Raw genomic sequence first — 21688 nt, 5'->3', positions numbered from 1 at the left:
AATCTTCTTTCTGTTTCTCAACTCTCGGATCATGGTTGTGATATTAAATTTTCATGTGATAAATGTTTAATACAGGATCGCCTGTCCGGGAAATTGATTGGGGAAGGCTTTAGAAAAGGCGATTTATACTACATGGAATCTCTTCGAGTTCCAAAATCTTTTTGTAATGTTGCCCGAAACAAAGATATAAACATGTGGCACAAAAGACTTGATCATCCTAATATCACCAAGTTGTCTTACTTACATTTTGCAAAAGACCTATGTAAAAGTTCCTTTTCTTGTAATGACTGTATTCTCGGAAAAATGAAAAGTTTACCTTTTGAGCAAAGAACTATGTTCTCATCAAAACCCTTTGAAATTGTTCATTCCGATGTTTGGGGACCGGCACCTGTTGTCTCAAAAGGAGGTTTTTCTTATTATGTTATTTTTGTGGATGATTTCTCTAGATATTCATGGATCTTTTTTCTTAAATTCAAACATGAAGTCTTTTCATGCTTTAGAACTTTCCATTCGATGATCAAGAATCAATTTAATAGTAACATAAAGATTTTTAGAAGTGATTCTGGAGGAGAATATCTCTCCAACCAATTTAAATTATATCTTGAAGATCAAGGAATCATTCACCAAAGATCTTGTCCTAAAAACCCCCAACAGAATGGGTTGGCCGAAAGAAAACATAGACATATTATTGAGACCACTAGAACCCTTCTTATTTTCCAAAACATACCAAAAAATTTTTGGGCTGAAGCTGCTCTTGCTTCTGTTTATCTAATAAATCGTTTGCCTTCTAGAATATTAGGAAAAATATCCCCTTTTGAGATCTTGTATAAACTCGAATCAGATTATAATAGGTTACGAGTCTTCGGGTGTAAGTGTTTCATACTTACGGATAAGAATGACAAACTCTCTCCCAAGGCTATCCCCTGCGCTTTTCTTGGATATTCCGAAACTCAAAAGGGATTTCGATGCTATGATCTTCGAGAAGATAAATTATATGTTTCTAGAAATGTAACTTTTTTGGAAAATGAAAGTGGATTTGAAAAAAATGTTTCTCAACAAGAAAATTTTGACTATTGCTTCCTTTTTGACTTATTAGCTAGTAATGATGATACATCCAGTGATGATGATATGTCATCAAACCATGATGAGAACATTGAAAGTAATATCGAAGAGCATAACCAACAAGAAGACAGGATTGCTAGTGATTCTATAACATACTCTCGTAGAAACCAAGACACCTTTAGAAGTGCTATTGACCAATATAGTGAACTCATTCCTGTTCTCGATCACCGAAGGTCTGAGAGGAATAGGAGACCTCCCACTCGTTTTGTCTCCTTTGATTCCTTTTCGCCCCGATATAGGGCTTGTCTTAGTGCCATTCATTCTTATTTTGAACCAAGAAACTTTGAAGAAGCAAAGAAATGTCTAGAATGGCAAGAAGCTATGCAAAATGAACTTAGTGCTCTTAAAAGGGCTGAAACGTGGGATTTTCAATCTCTACCTATAGGAAAGAAAACTATAGGTTGTCGATGGGTTTTTAAAGTTAAAACTAAGAGTGACGGATCCCTTGAAAGGTATAAGGCTCGCTTAGTTGCAAAAGGGTATGGGCAAGAGTATGGGATTGATTATGAAGAAACTTTTGCTCCTGTAGCCCGAATGGTTACAGTTAGGTGTCTTATCACTATTGCATCTATCAAAAATTGGAATATCTTTCAAATGGATGTGAAAAATGCCTTTTTAAATGGTGATCTTAATGAAGAAGTGTATATGGATGCTCCACCTGGCATGGAGATCCCTAAAGATAAAGTCCTTCGTCTTCGAAAGGCCCTTTATGGTTTGAAACAGGCCCCCAAAGCCTGGTATGACAGATTTACCAGTGTAATGCTGGAAAATGGCTTCTCCTCATGTTATACTGACACTGCTTTATTTACTAGAAAATCTAAGGCAGGGATTATAATATTATTACTATATGTTGATGACATGTTAATTACAGGTAATGATGTTCAAGGAGTCAAGGGTATTAAGTCCGTCTTGACTTCAAAATTTGAGATGTCAGACTTGGGTTTTCTGACATATTTTCTTGGAATTGAGGTTGCTTATTCGCAACATGGTTATTTTTTGTCTCAATCTAAACTTGCTTGTGAGATTATTGACAGATCAGGAATTTCTGATGACAAAGTATGCGAAACTCCTGAAGTTGTAGGAGCAAAAATGAAGATTGACGACGGAGTTCCTCTAATTGACCCTACTCCCTACAGGCAGTTGGTAGGATCTTTAATGTATCTCAGCATTACTCGACCCGATTTGTCACATGCCATTCACATCGCCAGCCAGTTTCAGCATGCCCCTACAACCGTTCATATGAGCGTTGTGCTTCGCATCATCAGATATTTGAAGGGAACGGTAATAAGGGAGTATTCCTATCCTCTTCTTCTGAATTAAAATTGCTTGCTTATACTAACTCAGATTGGGGAGGTGACCCTAGTAACCGTCACTCCACCACTGGTTTTTGTATTTTCTTAGGAGAATCTTTGATCTCATGGCGATGTAAAAAGCAACAGAAGGTCTCTCTATCATCCACTGAAGCCGAATACAGAGCCATGGCATCTACCACCATGGAAATAGTATGGATTCGACGTCTTTTGGAAGATATGGGAGTAGTTGTCAAAGAACCAACAAAGCTTTGTTGTGACAATAAAAGTGCAATCTACATTGCCAAGAACCACACATTTCACGAGCGAACAAAGCATATAGAAATGGACTGCCATTATGTCAGGGAAGAATACTTGAAGAAGGTCATTGATCTACCATACGTGACGTCTGAGTATCAACTTGCGGACTTCTTCACAAAAGCTCTTTGTTCGCCTAGATTCCATTTCCTTCTTGACAAACTTGCGGTTATCACACCGTAAGTTTGAGGGGGGGTGTTAAAATGTATCTCAAAAACATTATTGTAAGTATAAATATATATACTTATAAACATAGAGATACGTATACATATGTTATATGTATACGTATCTCTATATATAAGTATATATATTTATACATTTTTTCCTTTTTTACCCGAAAAGGGTATTTTAGTCCTTTTACATTTTGCGCATATTCCATTTGGAATATGTTGTATATTTTCCTTTATTTTTTAATTTCTTTTAGTTTTTATTTTTCTCCTTTTTGTAATTTTAAAAAGGTACCTTGGGGGTCTCCCCAATGTAGTCGTTGGGGAGCCCCCAACGGTCACAATTGTGACCGTTGGGAGCTCCCCAACGACTCCTTTGGGGAGCCCCCTTGCACCTCTCATTTCTTGTATAAATAGGGGTGTTCCCCCTTGTAATTCCCAAAAAGCTTGAGAGTCTCAAGCATTTGCTTTTATATATTGAAATACATGCATTATTGCATGTTTATTATTTATACACTTTTTGTGTATTTTGTTCAAGTGTTGTGAGAGTGCTTTCGTGCACTTCTTTTATAAGGTTTTTATGCTTGTTTATGTATTGTCTCTTCGTAGACAATTTCACAGTATCTTACCTACAAATGAACCAAAACAAAAAGTTTCTAGAAGATGGGCAAGAAATTGAAGTCATTAAGGCCATGTCCCCTTTAGAATGATAGTCAGTCTTCAACAAAATAAAGGCAGACAAGAAACTCAGAGATAGTAGCTACAAATGGCTGACATTAAAAAATTTGAAAAATGGAAATAAAGAGAAAGAAGTCTTTGCTATACACTTACGCCACAGGAAGGCCAGCACAACCAGTAGGAAACAACACATTCAATAAGCTAGGCATTCCCTCTGTAGGTAATACACCTAAAATCAAACCCAAAAAAAGTCAAGAAAAGGAAGTTTGTAATTTGTATATCAACAATTTTCAATGTTGGCTTAATCAAACACACAGAAATGCAGCAGGGTAGGAACATAGTGAGAACAAACCAATTTGAGTTGCTGCTCCAAAGTATAAAGGTCGTGGGCGGTTCTCCAAAGTAATTGTAACATTCCGAAAACTTTCCTCAGTGTCAAGACCATACAGTTCCCTTACCTTGGGTAAAACATAAAAACAAACATATGTTAAAAAATGTCTAACAGGACCACAAAAAGAAAGTAAAAATAAGTTAAACAATTATTCAATCTTTAATCTGAAAAGGTATTGTAAGCACTAAATCTTACATAAATTTAATTGGTATTTTTTAATACATTATTTGAAGAATTTAGAGATAGGGGTGTAAGTAATCCAGGCAAACCAGATCCTAACCAAGGAGCTTAACCAATTAGGGTAGGGTGCATTTGATTGCCTACCAATTTTTTTTGTAACTATGCCCAAGAAAAGGATATTGTTACTTGGCATAAAAGACTTGGGCATCCTAGCTTATCTAAGTTGTATCTCTTTACTTTCTTGGAAAAATCTTGTAATAAAAAAGAATTCATTTATAATGATTGTATTCTTGGGAAAATGAAGTATTTAACATTTGCAAATAGAACATTTATCTTAACTAGACCCTTTGGATGTATGGGGACCCGCTCCCATCATGTCAAAAGGAGGATACTTGTATTATGTTACACTTATAGATGATTTCACTAGACATGTTTGGATCTACTTAGATTTAAATCGGATGTCTTCTCATATTTTAAAGAATTTCAAATAATAGTCAAAAATCAATTTTAAAGCAATATTTTCATTTTCTGATTTGATTCGAAAAGAGAATACATGTCCAATGAATTTCAAAACTATTTAAAACAAAATAAAATTTTGCTCAAAAAGTCCACAACAAAATGATTTAGCGGAAAGAAAACATAAGCACAACATTGAAACAACTAGAACTTGGATTATTTCAAAAAATGTTCCAAAAAACTTTTGGGTTGAAGCCACGCTTACCTCCGTTTATGTGATAAATAGGATGCTTATCCTTTTTTAAAAAACATTTCACCCCTAGAAAATTTATGTAATGTTACTCCTGATTTCAAATGGTTAAGTGTCTTTTGAGGTTAATGTTTTGTTCTTTTTAAAGGAAATGATAAACGATCACCTAAAGCTTTGGAGTGTGTCTTTCTTGGTTATTGTGAAAACCAAAAGGGATATAGATGTTATGATATAAAAAATGTTAAATTATATATTTCAAGAAATGTCACTTTTATTGAAGAAAAAACTGGATTTGAAAAGGAAAAGTGTAATATTGTATGTTTTTACACTAAGTTAAATTCTGGCTTTTTGAAATTTTGGCTAACTCTTGTACAAAAATTGATAAATACTCGATATTAGGTGGCGTCAATTGAATTTGGGTCCAACCTAGGTCTCATTGACAAGACCTAAACGAGCCAACCAAAATATGATGAAAACTTTTATTTTTGGCCTTTAAAATAAAGCAAAATTCGGGTTAAATTCAAGCAAGTTCTATATCATTAGATGCGCCTCAAAATTTTGGATTCAACGACATTTTATTTTCCCGAATTTTGGCTACGGTTGGCCCGAAAATCGCATTTTTCATAAAAGGTCTGTCTCGATGGGACTAGGTCTGGGTTGGATCATACAGGATCTGATCCGTATGACCCAAGTTAATATGGATGTGGACTCAGTCCAAGACCCATATAAAATAGGATCTGGTCCAGTTCAAGATCCATATGGATATTGGATATGGATTTAGATCTTGGATCTGGATCCAAGATCCAATATTCAGGTTCAACGAAATTAAAGTTTTAAATTCAATATACAGGTTTAATTTAAGGAAAACTGAAATAAAAAAGACTCCCAAAAGGGTAAGACACCCTCTGAAACTTTTTGGATATTTATTAATTAATAAATAAATAAATATTAATAATTAATTAATTGCCAAGATTTGAATAGATATAGTGGTTATCAAATAAGTAGGGTCTCTAGAAGAGCCCAATTTGTTAAGAGATTAAAAGGTAAGTGTAAAACCTCAAAAAAAAATCTTTTGGATCAGGGCCGAATCCAGACCGGATCCGACCCGAGTGATGAGTCGGCTGCGTGCTTTTAAAAGCATGCAGCGGCGAAGGGGGGAGTTTCTCGAAACCTCCTTCCCCTCTCGCTCTCTCGTCTCTCAATCTCTGTGCTCTCTTCCCCCGACCGCCTCCCTCTTGCTTATAAAGTGAAGCGAGGAGGGGAGGGGTTTCGATATGAAACCCTCTCCCCCCTCTGTCACTCTCTCGTTCTCACTCTCGCTCGATGCCCTCTCTCTCTCGCTCGTCTGCCAACGCTGCCGACGCCGCCACCGAGCTCTTCTCCGGCGAGCTCCTCCGGCGATCCCCAGGTACGCATCCACCTCCCCTTTTCTTTTCTTTTCCTTCTGCCTCCTCTTCCTCTTCTTCTTCTTCGGGAGGGGTCGACCGATAGGGGGGCAGAGCCCCCTGTCGTCGCCTCTCATCGGCAAGGGGTTACCCCCTGCCTTTCTCTTGGGATCGACCGACAGGGGTGCTGAGCCCCCTGTCGTCGCCTATCGTTGGCAGGGGGACTCCACCCCTACCTATCTCTTTGGGCCGACTGACAGGGGGCAGAGCCCCCTGTCGTCGCCTCTCGTCGGCAAGGGGACTCCCCCCTTGCCTCTCTCTCTCTGGGTCTACCAGGAGGGTGGTGCCGAGCACCCCTCCTCGCATGTCTCCCTCTCTTTTTCTCGATTGGGTGGGCAGGGGTGGAGCCCCTGCCATCTCCCTGCACCCCTATTGTTCAGGGGAGGGGCAAAACCCCCTCCCTGCGACTCCTCTTAGCGACGGAGGGGCGGAGCCCCTTCCTGTGTCGTGCTTGGTAAGGGAGGGGTTGATTCCCCTCCCGGTGCCCTCAGGTTGCAGGGGTGGGGTCGAGCCCCTCCTTGCATCTCCTTACGGCAGGGGAGGGGCTGAGCCCCCTCCTTGCTTCCTGTTACAGGCAAGGGAGGGGTTGAGCCTCCTCCCTGCTTCCTTTTACGGCATGGGAGGGGCTGAGTCATCTCCCTGCTCTTTGTTTTGACAGGGGAGGGGGGGTCGAGCCCCTCCTTGCTCCTTGTTGCGGCAGGGGAGGGGTCGAGCCCCCTCACTGTGCCTCTTCTCTCTTCAGGCAAGGGCAAGCCCCCTCGCCTCGCTCTTCTCTGGCATTAGGCGGGGGCTTTGCCCCCTGCCTGTTCGCATTTCTTCAGGCAGGGGCCAAGCCCCTACCTCCATGCATGTTCGACAGGCAGGGGCGAAGCCCCTTGCCTCTCTTCTGCTTTGTCAGGCAGGGGTGCAACCCCTGCCTCGTTGTTTGCTGACAGCAGGTTAGCAGGGGCTCGTTGCTCCTGCCCCTGCTTCTTGCGCTGATAGCAGGTCTGCAAGGGCACGATGCCTCTGCCTCTACTTCCTTCACGTCAGGTCAGCGGCAGTGCTCCTGATCTTCTATTTTTGGTATTAGCTTGCTAAGATCGTCGCTTTTACAGCTCGTTCGACGGATCCTGCTCGCGCTCCGCGACCCAAGCCGTCAATCGTTTACACCCGCAGACGCCAGCAAGCTTGCAACTCTTCAAGGTATGGGAAGATTGCACAGAAGACTTGGACAATTGAATTAAGTTCAATTAACTAAAAAGGATCATTAAATAAATATATATATATATATATACAAGTACGCATTTATCTCAAGGACGCGGATTCGCGATCCTTGTCCTTTACTTTCTGTCAGTCTTTGCCTTGTCGTCGCGCATTGTGCGAAGGTTTTGCGTTGCACTCCTGCACAGTCTTTACTTTGCCGTCGCGCATTGCACAAAGCGTTTGTGTTGCACTCCTGCTTGCAGAATTTACTTTGTCGTCGCGCTTTGCGCCCAGGCTCTTGCTTTTGCATATGTGTTGTTACTGCCTTGCTATTGCAGATGACGCTCAGGTTTTCACTCATTGCATACGCTTTTGAGGCATCCTCGTGGAGGATGCAAGTGGCATCTACTACTCTCCCTCTTGCGACAAGAGTTGAGTCGAGAGTTTGAAAATACATCCTCGTCTAAGAAGAGGGATACCTCGCAAGGATCTTGGCTCTCCGTGTACGCAGTCCTGTAGAGTCGACTTGAGATTTTAGGAAGCTGCGCAAAAGCATCAAAGACAACCGAAATCGAAGCTTTTGGAAGGATGTAATTGGTTGGTTTTATTGAGAAATCTGTATCCCGTCTATCGAGGCCGGTATCGAGTCATGCGAGGCATGTAGATACTCCGATAGCGGATGAGATTCGTGATAATCACATACCAAATGTTGGTACAAGTTGCTGGTTGTTTCAAAAGACAAATAATGTCAAAGTATAGTTTGAAAAGCATTACATCTTTGTGAAACAATTCTGTTGAGGCTCCTATTGAGGAGTTATACCCCCTTCATCCTAGAGTACTTGTAGTCGTGCACTACACGCTAGTACTGCGATGATCGGATGAGACGGTCGTGCAACCTCGAATAGTGTTAAATGCACAATGATGTAATCACATAAAATGGCCTCACATTCGCCTTCACAGGCAAGATGCTCGAGTTGTTTAAAGACCACAGCATAGAATGGGTCGTTAGTTAAGCAACCCCTAACGCACCCATTCGCTTCTTGTTGTCTATCAAGGGAGAGAACAGAGCGGTACAAAACTGTTAAAATGTAAAAACTGTACATATATGTATATATAATAATATTATATTATTATATATATATATATAAATACATTTTTAATTTCTTTCTTTTCTGTATTTTTTTTCCTTTATTTTTATTTTTTGTCTTTATGTCATCTAGTTCAATTTGAACTAGAATGACTGTTGCTAGTCAAGTCCTGTCCAGACTTGACTAGCAATAGAGCTGTTGGACTGACACAGTCCAACAGCTCTTAATAGAGCTGTTGGACTGTGCCCAACAGCTCTATTGAGTCCTCTTTCAGATGTGTATATAAAGGGGTGCAGCCCCTCTTGTATTTCACTCCAATGCTTCTTAAGCAATTGGTTTTTCATATCAATAAAGAATACATTTTTATTTTTATTTTGTTTCCAGTTATACCCTTTTTAAGGGTTATGCTTTAGTGTCATTCTTGACACTTGCTCTTGTTAATCAAAGCTCGTGTTTCGAAGATCCCCATTTCATTTCTTGGTATCAGAGCCGCGGAAGTACTAAATCTTGAGGAAAAGCTGCCTCGGTTTTCGTGCTCGTTTGCAAAAGTGTTCGCCACTTGAAGAGAAGTGTTTTATCACTTCATTGGAGAAGATTTCACATCTTGTTGTATTGTTTTTTTTTTTTCTCATTTTCCTTCTTGTTTCTCTTCTATCCCTATTCTTTCTCTCCTTGTAATCGATGGATGACAATGATAAAGTCACCATCATGCCTATGAAACTAAGCGATACGAACTATGTAACATGGGCTTCAATCATGAAGCACCATATATGGGGAAAAGGCTTATGGGGGATTGTGGATGGTTCCGATTCGGAACCTAAGCTATCTCTTACTAAAAAGGAGGGAGATAAAGACGTCCCTCTATCGGAAGAAGAGAAAATCAAGGCTATTGCCTCATACGAGAAGAAATGGAAAGAATGGAGAATATCTCATGCAAAGATAATGTCATGGCTTATCAATAGCGTTGACATTAAAAAATGCTCAAGTCTTGCCAAATTTGATCATGCCGATAAGGCATGGGAATACCTTAAGAATATGTATTCCCTTAAAGATATTGCACACGTGTGCAACCTCCAAGAAAAAGTTCGAATGATGACACAAGGAGACAAAACTATTCGTGAATATTACAATGGGTTGTCCGAACTTTGGGAAGAACTTTCCCTTTTAGAACCAAAGTGGCATTGTGCCGAAGACATCGAGCTTCGTCAGAAACAACTCGATGTTGAACATTTTTACCAGTTTATCACTGGATTAAGGCCGGAATTTGAAGCCACTAAATCGGCCCTACTTCACCGGGGGAAAATTCCTTCTATTGTTGAAACTATTGAAGAGTTAACAATGGAAGAAAATCGTCTCCGGAAAGGTTCTTTAAAAATTGAAGATGATTTCGTTTTAGCCGTGTCTAGACCAGGGAATCATGTTCGATCATATAGGCCTCCTCACTTTAACCGACAAAATGGTGACTATGATAAGAAGAAAATTATTTGTCATCACTGTCATGAACCGGGACACTACAGGCCACAATGTCCCAAACTTAAGGAGCTGAGAGAAAAAAGAGCTGCAATTACTGGATCGGAGCCTAAAGATCAGGATGCACCAGTTTCCCTGGCCCAACTAATGGAGATCCTTCAGCCTCTCATCAAAGGTGCCTCTTTCTCATCTGAAGCTTCAACCGGCGCAGCAGCCTCATCTTTTTCTGATTTAGGTAAAATTTCTTGGCTTCTTGACTCTGGTGCATCTTTTCATATGACCCCAAATAATCAAAGTCTATCCAAATGTGTTAAAAATAAAACAAGTGTGTCAAATGTCTTTACTGCTGATGGGACTTCTCTTGAAATAGAAGGAATAGGAGATTTTGAAAAAATTTATAAAACAAAAAAATTTTTTATTCCAGAAATTAGACATGTTCCCAAATTAAATTTAAATCTTTTATCTGTATCTCAAATTTCTGATTATGGGTGTAATATTTCTTTTTCTTCTCATGGTTGATGGGTACAGGATCGCCAGTCAGGCAAGCTGATTGGGGAAGGCCATAGAGAAGGAGGACTCTATTACATGGATTTTTTGGAAATGCCGAAGAAAGCTTTTTGTTATAATATTCAAAAAATAGAGTTGGAACTATGGCATAAGAGACTTGGTCACCCACATATAGCCAAAATCCAACATTTTCCAAATCTAGGGAAATTTTGTAACTCTGAATCATTTGATTGTAAAGATTGTATTCTCGGCAAAATGAAAAGATTACCATTTCAGAACAGAACCTTTTTCTCTTCAAGACCACTTGAATTAATACACTCGGATGTTTGGGGTCCTGCACCAGTAATTTCTAAAGGAGGATTTGTTTACTATGTTATTTTTGTCGATGATTTCTCCCGACATACGTGGATGTACTTTCTCAAACATAAGTTTGAAGTATTTTCATACTTTCAAACTTTTCATGATATGGTTAAAAACAAATTTCAAAATGATATTACTATTTTTCGCACAGATTCAGGGGGAGAGTTTTTATCCACAGATTTTCAAAATTATCTTAAATTGCATGGCATCACACATCAAAGATCTTGTCCTTATACACCTCAACAAAATGGACTGGCAGAACGAAAACATCGTCATATTATAGAAACCACTAGAACTTTATTAATAGCAAATCAAGTCCCTAAAGACTTTTGGGCAGAAGCTGCCTTAACTGCCACCTATCTCATTAATAGGATGTCATCTTCTTCGTTACAAAATATCACTCCCATTGAAAAACTTATGAACATTTCTCCAGACTACTCTAGATTAAGAATATTTGGGTGCAAATGTTTCATATTTACTGACAAAAATGATAAACTTTCCCCTCGTGCGATTCCCTGTGCCTTTTTAGGATATGCTGAAAACCAAAAAGGTTATAGATGTTTTGACTTCAAAAATAATAAACTATATGTGTCTAGAAATGTTTCCTTTCTTGAAAAGGAGAGCTTCTTTGATTTTAGAAAATTAAAAGACGTCACTGAGTACTCCTTTTTGCTAGATCTAACATCAACATCTGATGAATATGACCTTGATTGTAACTTTGATTATGATCCAAGAATTATTGATCTTAATGTTGAAAATGAAGAAGTTCATAGAGATACTAGTATTCAATATTCCAGGCGACAAGAGTCTAATACTCCATGTGCACTTGAGAAATATTCTAACATTCCAACTAGACAATCATCCCGAATCTCGAGGCCTCCAGAAAAGTTTGTATCATACGAGTCTTTCTCACCCACATATAGGGCAGTTATTGCATTAATTCACTCATATGAAGAACCATCCACATATTTTCAAGCAAAAAATGATATCAAATGGATAGAAGCCATGAAAGTTGAATTAGATGCACTTGAAAAGGCTTCTACATGGAATATTCAAGATCTTCCTCCAGGGAAGAAAACTATAGGATGTCGATGGGTTTATAAAATTAAAACCAAGAGTGATGGTACTCTTGAAAGATATAAAGCCCGTTTAGTAGCCAAAGGTTATTCCCAAGAATATGGGATTGATTATGAAGAAACCTTTGCTCCGGTGGCTCGTATGACTACTGTCCGAACCTTAATTGCCTTAGCTTCTATCAAAAAATGGTCTATTTTTCAAATGGATGTCAAAAATGCTTTTTTAAATGGAAAGCTAGTTGAAGAAGTATATATGGAACCCCCTCCTGGTCTAAGTATTCCTAAGGTTAAAGTCCTTCGCTTAGAAAAAGCTCTTTATGGACTTAAACAAGCACCAAAAGCTTGGTATGATAGGTTTAGTCGTGTTATGATTGATATTGGTTTTCAATTCTGTTTAACTGACACTGCTTTGTTTATTAAGAATTTTGATGCAGGGATCATTGTGCTTCTTCTCTATGTGGATGATATGATCATCACCGGAAGCGATAAACAGGGAGTTGAAACAATCAAAACACTTCTTAAATCTCATTTTGAAATGACTGATTTGGGCTTGTTGAGATATTTTTTAGGCATTGAAGTTGCTTATTCTCCTATAGGATATTTATTATCTCAGACTAAATTTGCTTTTGATATTGTTTTCAGGTCTGGTATTACTGATGATAAGAAAGTTGACACTCCAGAAGTTGTTAATGTTAAAATGAAGATTGATGATGGAGAACTTCTTGCAGACCCTACTCCTTACAGACAGCTTGTCGGGGCACTTTCCTATCTATCCATTACCAGACCAGATATAGCACATGTTGTTCATACAGCAAGTCAATTTCAACATGCTCCTACTTCTGTTCATATGGGAGCAGTCATGCGTATTATCAGATACATCAAGTCCTCTCTTTCACGAGGACTTTTCTTATCTTCCTCCTCTTCTCTTGATTTAATTGCATATACTGATGCTGATTGGGGAGGTGATCCCAATAACAGACACTCAACCACTGGCTTTTGTGTCTTTTTAGGGGAATCATTAATCTCGTGGAGGTGTAAAAAGCAGCAGAAGGTATGTCTCTCATCCACCGAAGCTGAATACAGAGCCATGGCAACCACGACCATGGAAGTAGTTTGGCTCCGACGACTGCTTGCTGACATGGGAGTTGAAGCAACAAAGGCTTCACAAATGTGTTGTGACAACAAAAGTGCGATCTACATTGCCAGTAACAGAACATTCCACGAACGCACCAAACACATCAAAATGGATTGTCACTACGTCAGAGAGGAATATCTACACGGGATAATTGATCTGCCATATGTCACTTCAGAATATCAGTTAGCAGACCTCTTTACAAAGCCTCTCGCTGCTCCCCGATTTCACTTTCTCTTAGACAAACTTTCGCTCATTGTACCGTAAGTTTGAGGGGGAGTGTTAAAATGTAAAACTGTACATATATGTATATATAATAATATTATATTATTATATATATATAAATACATTTTTAATTTCGTTCTTTTCTGTATTTTTTTTCCTTTATTTTTATTTTTTGTCTTTATGTCATCTAGTTCAGTTTGAACTAGAATGACTGTTGCTAGTCAAGTCCTGTCCAGACTTGACTAGCAATAGAGCTGACAGCTCTTAATAGAGCTGTTGGACTGTGCCCAACAGCTCTATTGAGTCCTCTTTCAGCTGTGTATATAAAGGGGTGCAGCCCCTCTTGTATTTCACTCCAATGCTTCTTAAGCAATTGGTTTTTCATATCAATAAAGAATACATTTTTATTTTTATTTTGTTTCCAGTTATACCCTTTTTAAGGGTTATGCTTTAGTGTCATTCTTGACACTTGCTCTTGTTAATCAAAGCTCGTGTTTCGAAGATCCCCATTTCATTTCAAAAACTCCAATGGACAGGTTGTTAACAACCACCCTACGGGCAGATGATCCGGCCTCCCCAGTCATTGGAGTTAAGGGAAAGGGGCTACAATAGTTAGCTCAACACTTCTGCAAAAGTTGGATGCATCCGTGGCACTGCTTACCTGCCTCTGGGGAATCCTCTCTCGGCTAAAGGCGTCCCCTTTGGAGCGGACTCAACTAGCTATTCGGGTTATTGAAAATACATAGAATAACAGACGTTCGAACTAGTCTCAGTTGTTTCTACATTTTGCATGCGCGTACTCGCAGACCAGTAATATCGAAACATAAAGTTTGTTCACAGTGGTTAATTACTTGCTTTACCCCTTGGTCGAATTGCTTAGTGCTTATTGTAACGTAGCACTTGTTGACTTGCGTCTCTTATAATTGATGTGATTGCATTCAACTCGTAATCTACGAACTGGTGGCAACTAAGATTGATGTGGCCGCTTGTCTTATAAGCTGCATACATATTACGATATAACTGTTGTCGTATGATTGCTTATCATGTATAGCTTATGAATGGCTTGTGATGCAATGGTTTATGCCATACGATTAATTTAATTACTTGTTGATGGACCGAGCCATTTGATGGCAATTGTATGTATCGCGAGCATTGTTATAAATGCTTGTCTTATTCAGTTGTTTTGTTTGGCTGTCGAATAGAGTTAGTTACTCTTCGCCTATAGAATCAGTTGGATTGTCATATCTGCATGTTCTCATGTGTCATTTATGCATGCTTTGAGGTCCTATTGGAGGATTGCAATGTTCCTTGTGGCAATAATTCGATGCGTAGTATTATATGCTTCTGTGTGATGTGATTGATGTGTCACGTGATAAGAAATGTGGAGAGTATGCGATAATATGTTCTTGGTTCATGGAACCTTATTGGAGGAATGGGTGATCGTGTGTTTTGTTTCACCATGTGAAGTGATATGATGTATATTGTTGATATACGTGCTTGTGTTCATATTGGTGGCTACTGACCCAAGAGCGGTCAATTGTTCGGAGAAGTCGACTGTATTGATGCATGTATCACTGAGTAGGGTGTCTGTTGAGGACCTGATGTCCAAAGGATTATCTGCGAGGGCGTGTATGATCAAGACCAAGTAACCGACTAGAGTGGTAGATTCTCTATGAGGATGTACACTGTCCACGAACGGGTAGCCGCAAAGACGGTGAACTCCTGTGAGGAAGTGTATGGTCCAAGACCAGGTATACCATCTAGGACGGAAGTCCTTGTGAGGTTATACTTTTCCCATACCAGGAGATCTGGCGTTGATCTTGTTGATTGTAATAGTGGCTATCGACCTGAGAGCGATCATTTTGTTGATGCGTGTATCACAATGATTTGCATTGTATATAGCATTTGTCGATGATCGAGTTCTCAAAGGTTTCTCTGTGTGGGTATGTATAATCAAGTTCAGGTAACCGGCTAGAGTGGTAGATTCTCTATGAGAATGTACGCTGTCCACGAACGGGTATCCACAAAGACGGTGAACTCCTGTGAGGAAGTGTATTGTCTAAAACCAGGTATACCATCTAGGGCGGAATTCCTTGTGAGGTTGTACATTTCCCAGATCGGGTAATCCGGCTAGAGCGGTAGAATCATTGTGAAGATGTACGTTGTCCACGAATGGGTAGCCGCAAAGACGGTGAACTCATGTGAGGAAGTGTATGGTCCAAGACCAGGTATACCCTCTAGGGCGGTAATTCCTTGTCAGGTCATATATCTCCCGGACCGAGCGATCCGACGTGGATCTTGTGTTTTTGCTTACCATAAAAAGTTATGGTGAGCTATGAAGATCTTCTGAGATTGTTGGAGATAGCCAGTTATAAATCTATAGTTTTGGCTTTCTGTTTTAGCATGATTACGTGCAGGACTCAGATGTGAGAATCAGATCGTTAGCGATTTTAGATAGTGATCATGTTTTGGACCTTCTATGGAAGGGTGGGTTTTTCTGAAAAGTATGACACCTTAGGTGAGTCATAACAAGTGTCGTTTGGCAGTGTAAGGCCTGGAGATGAGAAGAAATTAAGGTGGTTTAGGATAAAGCGTTTGTTAGTAGTGAGAGCGACAAACGATGTCCTGATAATGATTGATGCAGAAACCTCGTTCTAGGAACGAGAACAAGCTTGTTGCGTGGTAGTTCACAGCTTACGATCAAATGAATCGTCTTGCTATGTTTTGATAGTTGCGTTGCTTACTTGCTTTGAACTGCTTACCTGCTTGAACTGCTTACCCGCTTGCACCGCTTACCTGCTTGAATTGCTTACCCGCTTGCACCGCTTACCTGTTTGCACTGCTTACCATGTTGCACTGCTTACCTGTTTAACTGCATATCTGCTTTAAATTGCTTAGCATACTGAATTAAATATACTTAATTCAGTTTCATGTAGTCTCTCTTATGCACCTACTAGTTTTTCACGAAACTAACTCATTCTATGGGTACAGGTGATGATTAGGTACACCACGAGCGATGGCGCGATGACAAGATGGCTTCAAGACTTCTTTTTCCTGCTCTTAGCTCGCGTCCTGCACGTTTTGGGTTTGTAACGGATTTTCATTAGGATATCCAAAATTTTGTGAATTTTGGTTCTTTTAGCTAACGTGCCCAAAGTTTTCAGCTTGCCTTCTGATTGAACAAAAGAAAAAAAATTCGTTGATTTCATAAACAAACTCTGAAGGAAAGAGATTTTTTCTAGTCTCTTGCATGTTTTCTGAAGAGTTCGCAAGTTTGAAATTTTGAGGCGTTACAATAAGTGAGTAAAGAAGAAAAAAAAAGGAAAGAAGGAAAAGTAGAAAAAAAAAGTCAACAAAGAGAAATTAGGAAAGAAGGGTTGGAGATAGAGTCTCACATGGGAAAGCTCTATTTCCAAACCTATATGGAAAACCCTAGAGGGGTGTCACCCTTTAGAGGATTCCCTCCTCTATAAAACCCTCAAAAAAAAGGGAAAGAAAGAAAGAGAGAAAGAGAAAGAGAGATGAAAAATCGTGCAGAGAGGAGAAAGAGAGGAAAAAAGAGAAGAAGAAGGAGAAGGCCCTCTTCCTCTCTGATCGTCCGATATTTTTTTTTCAGTCTTTTTCAAACTTCAACAAAGGTACGGGTTTCTCTATCGATTCGAACGGGGAGAAATAGCTTAGGTCAAGTTTATGTAATGTTTTAGTGGAAAGGAAAAACAAGAAAAAATGGAAACACAAAAACATCAGATATGCATATATAGGTATATACACGACACATCGATTATGTATATTCGTATCTAATACATATATATGTATATATATATATATATGAGAGATGATTTTCTTTCTTTTTCAGCCAATATATATATATATATATATACATATACATATAAACACATATATGCCTACGTGTGTATATATGTATATATATATATACATGTAATGGTAAATCAGTCAACAAATTCTATTTCGGCATGTGCACGCTATTTTGATTTATGTACATCTGTAAAGCCTTGGGGAAAAAATCCCGTGTCGGACATGAGCCCTGCACGTGTGAGACACGTGTCGAGGCTTGGTCCGTCGTGTCAAGCCCGGGTCTGAGTCTAACTCGGACCCGAGCCTGACGCTGACTCGGGTTCTCAAAGCCTCGAGAACCTGCGTCTTTTAAAAGACGCAGGCGCCTCGGGCGAGGGGCAAAAGCCCTCGCCCCTTCTCTCTCCTCTCCTGTCTCCTCTCGTTCCCCGCTGCGGCCACCAACGTTCACTATCGCCGGCGACCCTCCGTCAGCCACCACCTTCCTTTTCTTTGTTGTGTGGGAGCCAGCGACCCACCACCTCCACCTTCCGCTCTGGCGACCTCTGCTATGCCTCCCGTCTTCGGCCTTTCCTTGCAGACGTCGGCGATCGGAATTGCCACCGACCTCCGAGTGCCAGCGACCCCCCTGTTCCCGTCGCCTTCTTCCTCCTTGCATCTGGTCAACGCCACCACTGTCGTTGCTCTTTCCATCCGACCGTCGGCTGCGCCAGAGACCTCGACGTCGGAGTCTCCTCGTCGCCTTTCCTGGCTTGCCGTCGTCAACGAGCAATGTCGCTAGGCAACAACACCACCACCTCTGCTCTTCCTCTCTCCTCTCGCGTCGATAGCCTCGACCGACATCCGTTGTTGCTTCCTCAGTGCTCACGTCCGGCATCGCTCACCGGCGACATCCCCCGTCGTCGTGGTCTTCCAAGGTAAAACCACCCCCTCTTCTTCTTCTCCTTTGTGTAGGGTTGATCGACAGGGGGGTTGAGCCCCCTGTCGTCGCCTCTTGTCGGCAGGGGGTTAACCCCCCCTGCCTTCCTTTTGGAGTCGATCGACAGGGGGGCTGAGCCCCCTGTCATCGCCTCTCGTCGGCAGGGGGCTCCACCCCCTGTCGCTTTCTTTCTCGGCAGGGGGCTCTGTTCCCCCTGTCTTTGTGCTTGCCTGCAGGGGGCGAAGCTCCCCCTGCATTTGTGTCCCAGCAGAGGGCGAGGCCCCCTACTTTCTTGTTGTTTCCCGGTAGGGGGAGAAGCTTCCCCTGCCCTCTGTTGTTCCTCAGCAGGGGCCTAAGAGCCCTACTCTCCTGTTGCTTCCTGGCAGAGGGTCGCAGCTCCCCTGCATCTTGTTTATTTCCCGGTAGGGGGCGAAGCCGTGATCTTTCTGTCGGCAGGGGCAGAACCACTGCTTGTCTCTTTCCCAACAGGGGGTTGCGCCCCTGTCCTGGTTTGTGTTCTGACAGGGGGTGTCACCCCCTGTCCTGTTGTGGCAGGTTCGGCAGGGAGCCTCTGCTCCCTCTCCTGCCTTTCTCTGTTTTGGCAGGCAGGAAACCCCTGCTCCCTGCCTCTGCTGCTTTTTGCCAAGCAGGGTTAAGGCCCCTGCCTCAGGCACCCTTGTCGGCAGGATGCAAAGTTCTGGCCTCTGCCTCCTGCAGGCAGGAGGCCTTGCTGCCTTTGTTGCCTTTCTGCAAGGAGTTGAGCTCCTTGCCTACCCTTGTGATCCGGTACTACAGCAGGTCTTACCGAACCTGCTTCTCTTTTGTATTATGGCATATTACTAATGTTCTAAGCTTTCCAGGTTGAACGGTGGATACAGCTCACCTTCGTGGCTCGAGCTTGCGCTTACCTACGCCGCAGGCGTACGAGGACCCGCAACCCCTCAAGGTAGGGGATTCTTGCGTAAAAGGACAATGAACGGATAAATGTTAAAATAAGGAAAGATAACTAAAAGAGGATGATGATATATGTATACCTATAAAATATATACGTATGTCTTTTAATTCAAAGACGCGGTTTCGCGATCCTTGTGCTCTTTACTTTTCTTGCACTTTCCTTTCCTGTTGTTGTCGTGCTATATGTGCCCAGGCTTTTAATTCATGTCCTTACATTTCATGTCTTTTAACTCAAGGACGCGATTTCGCGATCCTTGTCCTCTCTACATTTTTGTATTTTACTTTTCTGTTGCCCCGCGCTTTGTGCCATGGCATTTACTTGTATGCCTTTTTACTCCAGGATGCAATCCTGGTCCTCATTTACGTTCTCGCACTTTACTTTCTGCATCTACTTTTCTGTTGCCCCGCGCTTTATGCGCCATGGCCTTACTACTTACTACCTTACTTTCCTGTAGTAGTCATGCTTGCTTTTGCACATACTTTTTATATGTGTTGTTCGTCCTTACTTTGTTGTCGAACTTCGTGCATATGTTCTGTTCATGCATGTATTTTTATCTCTGTCGTATGCTCTTTTACTTGCTTACGCTTATCGTTTTATCGAGGTACAACTCCATGCTTCACGAGTCATCTTTTGCACTTACTTAATCAAGATAGGATTCCATACCTCGTGAGTTGCTTACGTAGTTGCCTGCTTGTGTGTTTCGATGATCGAGGTATGATTTCATACCTTGTGTGTTGCTCTAGTGTTTTACCCTCGCGGTGCAGTTTCGCACGTCGAGTCTTGCTCCACGTTTTGCCACGACACCATGATGTGCACGGGTTTGCCCCTTGTCAGCTTGCACTCCTAGAGTGCAGCTTCGAGCATATTTCAACTTGTTCAGTTGTCTTAAAAGACACGATGCACACTTATGCACTTGGTTCTCCAAAGGATGACTTTTTAAGCACCAACCTATTTTCGAAACGTATAGTTTTGCAAAGCAGATTTCGAAAGCCTTTCACGAGATAGCGGTCAGATCTCCCAAATCGATGTATTTAGGAGAGGTGTGTTACAACTTCAGTTCACCTATCCGATATGACTCGGATAACCCTGTTTAGGAACCTGTGCACGAGTAGGGCGAGAATCCTATCGAGGTACTTGCGTCATCGCTAGATCGGCATTACATCACTTCTGATGCGAGACCTAGTTTCTAGGCTTTCTGGTCAAACCAAAATAGTTGGCGCACTTCCTTCTTTCGCGAGATTATGGATTGCTTCTGAGATATCCATGCCCCTCTCATCGTGGTTGTACTTTTGAACAGGTACGTTGTGTACTACGATGAGTAGGATGAGAAGTCTATGTTTACCTCGAACGTGCAATGGCACGTGTTTGAGATCACAAAAGAGTGATGTTTTTACCCTCACTATGAGTTGACCCCTCTCATCGTGGTTGTACTTTTAAACAGGTACGTTACGTACTGCGATGAGTAGGATGAGAGTTGTGGTTACCTCAAACGCACAATGGTGCGTATAATTCACATAATGATAATTATGCGCCTTCACAAGCAAGATTCTCGAGTGAGTCGAAAGACCAGAGCATGTAGAATGGGACGGTGGTTAAGAAACCCCCCATCGTGCCCGTTCGGGATGGTTCATCAAGAGAGAGGATGGATGGTACAAAACTCCGATGGATAGGCTATTAATGGCTATTATGGGCAAAGATTCGGCTTCCCCAGTCATCGGAGGTTAGGAAAAATGGGGCTATCATAATTAGCGTAGGTGGTAGTCGCTTGGCACTTCTGCAGAAGTTGGATGTATCCATATGCCAAGTATTACCTTTGGGACTTACTCTCTTGGCCATTGGTTGTCTCCTTAGGAGTGGACTCAGTCAGTCATTCGGGGTATAATAAAATACATAGCATAATGGACCCTCGAATCGATCTCGGTTGTTTCTACGTTTTTGTTTGTGCGTACCCACAACGGCCTGCTCATAATGAGATAAGATATAACTTACACACATGATTATGAGATATTTGTGTTGTGACGTGAATTGATTGCTTGCTTGTTTACCTTATAGTTCAGTATGTTACTCGTTGAGTTATGCATGTCTGTCGAGGCATTACTCTAGTTGGTTAAACTGTTTACGCAGTTCTTTACTTAAGTAATAACTAGCTTATCATACTAGTCAATTACTTATAATACTAGCATTATGTTACTTGTTACATATTGTGATATCACTACTACCGTATGATTGCTTATCATGTGTAGCTTATGAATTGCTTGTGATGCAATAGCTTGTGCCTTACGATTAACGTAGTTACTTGCCGATAGACTGAACCATCTAATGGTAATTGTATATATTGCGAGCATCGTTATGAATGCTTGTTTTATTCAATTGCTTTGTTTGACTGTTGGATAGAGTTAGTTACTCTTCACCTATAGTATCTGTTGGATTACTATAGTTACTTGTTTAGCACTATGGTCCTCGCCGCTCTTGTATTTAGTTGTTTGCTTATTAGAGTTTTACTTACTCCAGAGTAAGTTCGGTTAGATCTGCTAGTCTTGCTTTTTCCTGCTTGATCTAGCGGATATCTTGCTTATTACAGCATTTGTTCCTTCTTGTCTTTTGCACCCCTACTAGTCTCTTGTGAGACTGACTCATTTCATGGGCCGGTGGTGAACAGGTT

At 41.0% G+C, this 21688-nt stretch overlaps 1 protein-coding gene across 1 annotated transcript in view; it reads right to left on the bottom strand.

Annotated features, from left to right (window-relative positions):
* Positions 1-21688, bottom strand: part of MSH1 (MUTL protein homolog 1) — a 221771-nt gene that overhangs the window by 137719 nt on the left and 62364 nt on the right. The window contains exons 11-12 of the mRNA XM_089995822.1: positions 3927-4032; positions 3728-3803 (exon numbers count right to left, since the gene is read on the bottom strand). Of these exons, the coding sequence (XP_089851948.1) occupies positions 3728-3803; positions 3927-4032 (182 nt within the window). The remainder of the gene's footprint in view (positions 1-3727; positions 3804-3926; positions 4033-21688) is intronic.

The sequence above is a fragment of the Nuphar pumila genome, chromosome 2 (genome assembly GCF_984573655.1).
Source record: "Nuphar pumila chromosome 2, dmNupPumi1.hap1.1, whole genome shotgun sequence".
NCBI lineage: Eukaryota > Viridiplantae > Streptophyta > Magnoliopsida > Nymphaeales > Nymphaeaceae > Nuphar > Nuphar pumila.
Note: the sequence above shows the minus strand (reverse complement) of the source record. Positions and strands in the feature narration are given on the sequence as shown.